Source organism: Girardinichthys multiradiatus, chromosome 13 (assembly GCF_021462225.1).
Source record: "Girardinichthys multiradiatus isolate DD_20200921_A chromosome 13, DD_fGirMul_XY1, whole genome shotgun sequence".
Classification (NCBI taxonomy): domain Eukaryota; kingdom Metazoa; phylum Chordata; class Actinopteri; order Cyprinodontiformes; family Goodeidae; genus Girardinichthys; species Girardinichthys multiradiatus.
The window spans coordinates 30,732,360-30,740,957 of NC_061806.1; the positions used below are offsets into that span (position 1 = coordinate 30,732,360).

The window sequence follows — 8,598 nt, forward strand, 5'->3', positions numbered from 1 at the left end:
CTCCCAGCTCACTGAGGGCCCTCATATGGGGTAAGAACACTATCAAAAACAATGTGTATGTAAAGCAGAAATTTGTGCATATTAGTCATTAGTTGTGCATAAGTAAAATCCAAAAGAGGTATTGTATATTTTCTCTATAATAATACAAAATAAAATGTTACAGCTTCAAGAAATTACAAACACAATGTTAGAGTTTACAGTCGTGGTTTATTCTTTATGAATACAATATGCTACAACAGTTTGTGAATACGATTTCTTTTCTATGAGAATACGAATTTACATCAGCGACTTGCCGTCACGTGATCTCAGGCTGGTTAGTGGAGCACGGAGTTAGTGGATTCACGTTGCGCATATGCTGTCACACTCCTCACCGCCAGTGAACAGTGTCGGGATTGGATGACGGAAAAAGATAATGGGAGATGATTCAGTCTAAAAGGAATATTAGGAACAAAGGGGAGATGGTTGGGAACTACAAGAAACTATGGTACAAAGCCAGGTACTTTGTGTTTGTAATTTCTTGAAGCTGTAACATTTTATTTTGTATTCTTCTGGAGGAAATATACAATACCTCTTTTGGATTTTACTTATGCACAACTATTGACTAATATGCACACATTTCCGTCTTTACTTACACATTGTTTTTGACAGCGTTCTTACCCTATACCCTCAGTACATCCAAATTTTCTATTTTCTACCACTGTTTACTGTCTTTACACAGTAAAAGAACTCCAAACTAATGAAAGAGCAAAACAACAGCACAGATTTGCACAAAGGAAGCTTACATCTTCAGCCGCATTAGCCTGCATTTCCTCCTTATGCTGGTCACCAACTAGGTCACATACTGCTGTGGGATGTCATCACATTCTTCAATCAGCATTTATAACTCAGTCAATTCTGTTGTATTAGTCTTTTTAGTTTGAACAACACGGCCAAACTGATCCCACAAGTGTTCAATGGGGTCAGGACTGCTGGCAGGGCATTCAATCCATCCCACTTAAAAATCCAAAGGTATTCTCATAAACCTTGCTGTGTGGGAGCGAACATTGACATCTTAAAGGACAGAGTTTGGTCCCAGACTGTTAACATGTGGGAAATATCCCTGGGTGCAATGTTGATTGCCTCCAATTAGAACAAACCTTTTTCTTCCAGTAAGACAGATGCCACACCATCATACATCTTCCATCAAAGGCTGTTACCCAGTTGATGCAGCAGCTAGGATGCATTCTCTGGATCTTCTCCACACTGCTTCCAGGCAGCTTAATGAGTTTGAGAATGATTGTGTGCTGTCTGTTCCAGGTAGAGAGTGGTTGACTATATCATTACAAAAGTGAACAAATCTGTTGAAGGCTACCTACAGTTCCTTCCGATGGGAGAAGTAACGGTCTTCTTATGGTGTTCTTCTGCTCGGGATTCCAACTGCAGGGCCTTCAGTTTGGAGTTGCTTCAAAGGCTCATTCCAAATAATATTTCAACTTAGTTTCACCTCATTCACAGGTGAAGCCCTAAATTAACTACTGAATACAAAAATAGGCGTTTCCATCTAGGTTCAATATGTTTTTATAATATTTGTGATGCTAAAATGCAAAGTACATGAAGAAGCTTGAAACACTTTAAATTTAATTTTGTTGTTTAGCTGGGACTGTCAACAATTGATGTCCTGGAGTGTGCTGTATTTGATGTGCTATTCTCTGGATTTAGTCTTTGTGAGAGCTCATGTATGCTGTCAGGAGCTGTGAAGAAGAAAACAGTTTTTCCTTCAAACTTCTATAGCATATGATCTATAAAATTAATCATTAAATAAAAAAGGAAAGAGAATAAACAATTCAAATATGAAACAAGTTCTACTGACAAAATTTAGGATACTTACTCTGAAATAAAAAGACAAGAAAAGGTTTTTTTTATGAAAAGGTGGTGATTAAAATCAAAACATGAAGTGAAGGATTCTCTGATAAATGTCACCTCTACTTACATGAATAAACTATTTAGTTTATTTTCTTTTTTAAGTAAGACTAGATTCTGCTGGGAATAATTTGTGAAATTTATATGTTCTCCCTCTTCTCATGCGACTTTTCTGTGGGTTCTCCAACGTCCTCAAACTTTCCAAAAATGCAGGTTGGAAACGTTAGATTGCCCTTAGGCATTTGTAACTGTTTAATGGATTGGATGAATGGAATTTTTAATACAACAGAGTGTTGTACTGGTTATATTAGTTCTCTAGTGCTCTATTAAATCTAGACTCGGTTGATAATGTTAACAAAAACATGCACTCAGCTCTGTTTGGTATCTTACCTTTCTTTCTTCTGTGAACAGTAAATACTACAGCAGCAATGAGAATCACAACAGCAGCAAGAACAGCAGCAAGAACTGGTACGCTGATGGCAACCATCGGGTCTGATGACTTCTCTACTCAAAAATACAAAAAACCAAATAGTTGCAAGTGCGCATATTGTGAGAAAGAGGAATTTTGTCATGGATAACCTGTTTGTTAGAAATTTTAAATACAATACAATTTATATACAGTAACAGAATATGTTGTCTTTGTTTGTATGTGAAGGTTCTAATACGTTGTTACATTTAAGTATAACAAAGTGTAAACTGAGTTTTCTTAGTGATAAGTTGAGCTGGAAACCTAATGTTAATACCAAGATGAACTGAGAATTTGTTCTTAAGAACAGCCAGAAATTGATCAAGAAGAAATCAAGCTTAATTACACAAAATTAAAAACAAAGAAGTCAAAACAGTTTCCAAACTGAGATTGTAAATTTCAATAGATGAAAATTCCATCTCACTAAAGCTCTAATTGAAAATACAACCAGTCTTTAAAAAAGGAATTTGGTTTCAGGCAGTTTTTAAAGTATCTCTTGTAATGAATGAAATCCTTCTAAAAGTCTAAAGTCATTGTGTTTTTTATTTGAATTAGTGCTGGGATGTTATGCAAGGAAGATTAAATAGCTCCTGAAATAATTAAAATCTGTGGCAAATAGCACAATTCAAAAAAACAAATATTATTTAAAAAGTTAATAACTATGGAACTAAATTACACAAAAGCTTAACAAAACGTACAAGAAGATTTAAATGCGTACAACAAAATTTACAGGTTTGCAACATAATTAACAAATGTATATGACAAAATGAATGCGTACCGCAACATTTAAAAATGTGTAAACTGTTTCTCAAATTTACACTATTCAAACTGCAAAAGTAATACATTATGCATACCAATCGGCAAATGTGCGTGCATAAATTGTCAGCAGCGGACGGGTCGGTCAACACAAGCGTATGGATCAGCTTTCCTATGCTTACGACTTTTGAGACTTTACCACACGGGTTTAATCATGTTGTAAACTCAAAGCTTGTTGTATGCATGTGGATCTTATTGAGACTTATTTAGCTCCATAATAACACAATAAAGTGTTTCTGACCTTTTGTGTTTCCAGTTTCAGTTTTCCCCCAATTGGTCCTGGTCACCATTTTGTCCAGTTTGGTGATTATGTCATTTTTCTCACCAGAGAGCTGAAACACACAGTCATATCTATTCCAGTCTTCAGATAAGACTGATGAATTATTCAGATTAGCGCTGATCTGGAAGGTCCCATCAAAATTTGGAAGGATTTCTCCATATTCCACATCTTCGTTTAGCTCTTTCTCGTCTTTCCTCCAGAATATACCAGCTTTGTCAGGATAGAAACCTGTAGCGTGGCAGCTCACTGGAGATGAAGGGGTCTTTTGAAGTAGTGAGACTGAGGGAAGAACTGAGGAGAATCATCGGTTGAGGTGTTACGTTGGATACTTATCAATATCTTACATTTTAAGTTGTGCATCTGTGGAAATGATTGTTTTAGGTTAAAAAAAAAACAGAAGCAGGAAGTCCATGACCTTGTTTAGCTGTTCTGCAGCAAATACTGTGACGTAACAGTTCAAAAAACATAATAGAGAATAGAGAAAACTATACGGATAGATAAACATGTCCCAAACATAATATAAAGACATCTACGCAGCTCCTGGAGAGACTAAATTAAACTGCATTCCTAAAGACTCCACAACAAAATGTATTAAAGGCTACAAACGTGGATTTTTCATGATATGTACCCTTTAAAAAAGCATTAACTCTTGTAAACGTACCTTTTCTATGCAGAGAATTTTTCGCATAATTATAATACAATTTTAGATCTTCAAATATGTTAATTGTGAGGAAGTCCTTTTCTGATTGACCAAAGAACTCCTTTTTATTCCACTCCTTTTCAGTGATTTCAGCCTTTGGACTTAGAGCAACCCATGTGGCAGTTTCTGTGTCAAGCCTAATGTAGTCTTCTCCATTTAAACTGTAAGTTTTGTATCCTTCAACTTTGTTCAGCTCATCATCCCATTCACAACCCAGAATCTGCTGGACAATGTCACCTGAGGAGAACAAATAAAAGAAAAAAAACAAAACAAACATCAAACAAAAATATATTAATATTTGAACCCAGCACATCTGCTGCACATCTTGACTTGAACCTTGAACACACAACACTCTTGTGCAAAGTTTTGTGAAGGTGACTGTTTAGATATTGTGATTTTTTAAATAATACACAGCTTACACTCTGAATTAAACAGTTGAGTACAGGATTTGAATGTAAATTTCCTCATACCACATTCGATATTTGTGAAACATATAAATATTTCCTTGGGGGAATAAGAAATTTTACATATTTATTCATATTTACATCCTGCTTTTTGGCAACTCTTTAAATCTGTGTCCTTCCATTTAATTCTTTGCACTTGAATTTGTTTCTTGGATGACATCCCTGGATTCAACATTCTCAGACTAAAACAACGGCTAAAGGAGGACGCAACATGATTGTTAAGCATTGGTTGTTCAGAGTCTAGATATTTACCTGACTGTAATGTGTGAGATTTGCATAAACAGAATTCAAGTATTAGTTTGAAAAACCCAGAGTAGTTGTATGTTGTAAAATTTGTGGTCACAATTTTATGAATTCATTGTATGAGCTTTATATTTATTATGTTTTTTGTTATGTTTTTTATGTGGGAAATATGTTGACTTGGAAGGCAACGGTCCCTTTTATTATTATTTATTTTACAATATCAAACACTATTCTACTCCATTTCATCCTTTCTGTCAAAAAAAATAAATGTAACATACCTTCAGTTTGGTTTTGATGCTCCTTTATACTGGCAGCTTCTTTTTTGAAAGTAGGAAGATACTTTAGCCATTTCTTGGTAGGTCCTTCCCAATGTTGTGGATTTTTCTCTTTTATTTCTCTTGCCCAGTCTTGTCTGGGTTGTGGTATTTTTATGTTGTTGTCATAATAAACCATCACAACTTCATCAACAGCTGTATATCCAACATATTCTGGGATATTTGAGACTCCAGAGGAAACCATGAGATAAAACGTCAGGGAGTGTTTTTCTGTAAGAACATCAGAAACAGAACAGAAATAAAAGAAGAGTTGATAGTTTGTAAGCTTTTGTTTTTAACACAGATTAACGAATTTTGCTATGTCCATTTTATATCATAACATGAAACAGTATGTGCTATCTATCTATCTATCTATCTATCTATCTATCTATCTATCTATCTATCTATCTATCTATCTATCTATCTATCTATCTATCTATCTATCTATCTATCTATCTATCTATCTATCTATCTATCTATCTATCTATCTATCTATCTATCTATCTATCTATCTATCTATCTATCTATCTATCTATCTATCTATCTATCTATCTATCTATCTATCTATCTATCTATCTATCTATCTATCTATCTATCTATCTATCTATCTATCTATCTATCTATCTATCTATCTATCTATCTATCTATCTATCTATCTATCTATCTATCTATCTATCTATCTATCTATCTATCTATCTATCTATCTATCTATCTATCTGTTCTAACGTTATTTTCTAGTTGCTGAGCCTATTTTTAGTCATGTTTTATTTTCGTATAGTAGAGTGCCAAGCATCTTCTCTGTAAGATTATATCATTTTCACAAATATAATCAGATTAAACAGTACCACTCAAGTCAAAGTACTTTTATACTTGAGTACTAGATGGATATGAATCGCTTGACCCAAACATTGCAAACCATGGTAGTCCTCTAATAATTGAATACAAAATGAGTTTGGCACCTGCCTTTCAAAAGTGCTACATATAGACACAGTGGAATAGTGGAATATTAGACAATTTTGTGTATTTCATTCTTATAACATTTTTTTTTATTGTCGTGAGACATGCTGAACAAAGAAGGAAGAACTGAGTTTCACTGAAAGTGAAGATGTTCTCTGACGTTTAGTCAAGTCTATTAAAGGTACTGCGTTTTTCCTGACACAGAATGACATAGATCTGTTTGTTTTCCCCAAACTACTTGTATTAAGGGACCCCAACACTTTGGTGTGTGGTTCCTCCCTCTGCAGAGATACGTTCAGGCGTCGCCTTTACACAGCCTAGGACTGTAAGAGTTATCTTGGGCAGCCAGTTAGGAAAAGGTAATCTGGTCTGGGATCAGCTATTAATAAAGCGGAGTTCTAAATAAAAGCGGTACAAACTCTGAAACTGATAAAGTGTAATTTATCTACTTGATAGAATTCAGATGTTATTTCAGTCTAAACAAGAAACTAAACAATCAAACTTAGAAAAGCAAATGTGAAACAATGAAACAAATTACATTGTTTAAACAAGCAAAATATGCTTTCAGTTCTTCAGTTATTTTAGGACCCTTTATTTGTGATGTAAATACATTGCATTTAAGAATAGAGACTAAAATAGAGACTTCCTCATTTGTAAAGGAGTGAAAGCGAAACAGCTTAGACCTTGGACTTCTTGTTGTTCATCTGATTTAAATTATTTTAATAACGCCTACCTTTTCAGCTGTGAAGCTTTGGGGTATATTATGGGGTGTATCCAAATAATACCATCCTGAGTAATTTTAGAGCGCTGAAATCCCCTCATAGAAAAAATACTAACCACCAGCAGGGGGTGCCATGGTACATTATTAATTCATTTTTGAATTTGCGAGTCCAAACGTTTTTATAAATGTAGAGTAATCTCACCATCTATAGCCTTGTTAAAAGAAGAAAAAGAAAGAAACAGAAAAAAAGCAGTTGCTATCCAAATACCCTCCAAGCTTTTTGTGCCCAACACTTCAAGTGTATGCTTCTAGCATAACACCGGACTCCAAAAACAAAATGACTGAAATACTTATACAAACAGGTTAGCTATAGACAATAGTGGATAGAACTTTTCAATGTAAACTATTATATTACCTGAAGATGTGGCATGATAGAAGAAAATGAGTCCTATTAGCCAGTACATTACTTTTTAGAGAGCTCAAGTAAAACTGAAGAACTGAGCAGAAGTGATAGTGGCTGTACTTGCTGGTTCAGTGCCAAGATATTTCCTTGTTCTTTTTTTAAATTAAGGCGTGTTCAACATCTGACCCACATACAATAAACTCTTAAAAGACTAGAACAAAGGTTTAAGTTTACTGAATACAAACATTCTGTGTAAAATCTAGTCCAGGTTGTTCCTTTAACTCTGGCTGGAGCAATGCTGCGAGGAAGAGGAGGAGAGGGGATTCATTTTGTTTTTCTGGTAGAACAGAATTCAGGTAAGAAATAATTGTAGGTGGTTTCCAATGAGCATTGGAGGGCAGGCAAATAAAAGCTTGGAGGTTCCAAGAAGAAGGAGCTGCCAGCCGGGGATGAAGATAAGTTGCACAGAGGGTAGATGCACGAGGAGATTTAGGGAGGGAATCCAGGAAGACTTACAGGGGAATGGTAGCTTGGGGGTTCATCTGTGAAAGCACAGAGAGCATGAGCTAAATCATAGAGTTTAAAAAACACAAGGGAAAAAAGCATATGCACTTGGATATTTAGTGGAGGGCTAGAGAAAACACCACATAGACACAACATAACCTAGAACCCTGACACTTCTATGCATCTGACACACAGGGGAAAGTTGTATTGTTTTTATGTTCCATTGTTTTATTCTGATTTGATTTTTGTCCTGGGGAATCCTATCAGGAGCCAAACAGACAGGCCAGGGCAGCTGGCTGAACAGCTCAAAATGTGCAGAACGCAGACTGCAAAAGAGGATGAGAGGCGGATACAGAATCCAGGATGGGAGGCCAGAACCAGCTTGTGGGCTGCAGTGTCATACGCAGAGGAAAAGCCGCCCTATGCAACTTGGCGTCCCATTCCGGCAAAGTGGTGAAAATTGATGCATGTCAACAACAGCAGGGCAAGGGTTGGCCCTCTCTGAAGACGAACGTTTTGTTAACTTCTCAGCTAATGACCCAGCGGTAGTTTAGGAGGAGCCTGAATGATATCGCCAACTACATGAGCTGTTCACACCTCTGAACAAATCACGCCCCTCCTACACGAAAGGACTACCTGCATCCCTCACCAACAACTTTACAACCTCTCCTCTCTCTCCCTCTGATCCCCTGCCTGCACTAAATATCACTGAGGTAGATGTAAATAGGCTCTTTTCCCCCTTTTCCACTAGTCTCTACTCAGCACAGTTTGGTGTGGCTCTGCTCGCTTTTTAGACTTTTCAATTAGTAATGATTATATGGAACCTTATTA

The 8,598-nt window shown here is 36.0% G+C and overlaps 1 protein-coding gene across 1 annotated transcript; it reads right to left on the reverse strand.

Annotated features, from left to right (window-relative positions):
- Positions 1 to 205: 205 nt before the first annotated feature.
- LOC124878946 (major histocompatibility complex class I-related gene protein-like) lies at positions 206 to 7,395 on the reverse strand. The gene is made up of 6 exons (XM_047383148.1): positions 7,276 to 7,395; positions 5,147 to 5,413; positions 4,123 to 4,398; positions 3,423 to 3,752; positions 2,290 to 2,403; positions 206 to 1,730 (listed from the first exon to the last, which is right to left on the reverse strand). Exons 1-6 carry the CDS (start codon positions 7,322 to 7,324, stop codon positions 1,630 to 1,632), a joined length of 1,137 nt encoding a protein of 378 aa, XP_047239104.1. The 5' UTR covers positions 7,325 to 7,395; the 3' UTR covers positions 206 to 1,629.
- Positions 7,396 to 8,598: the final 1,203 nt, after the last annotated feature.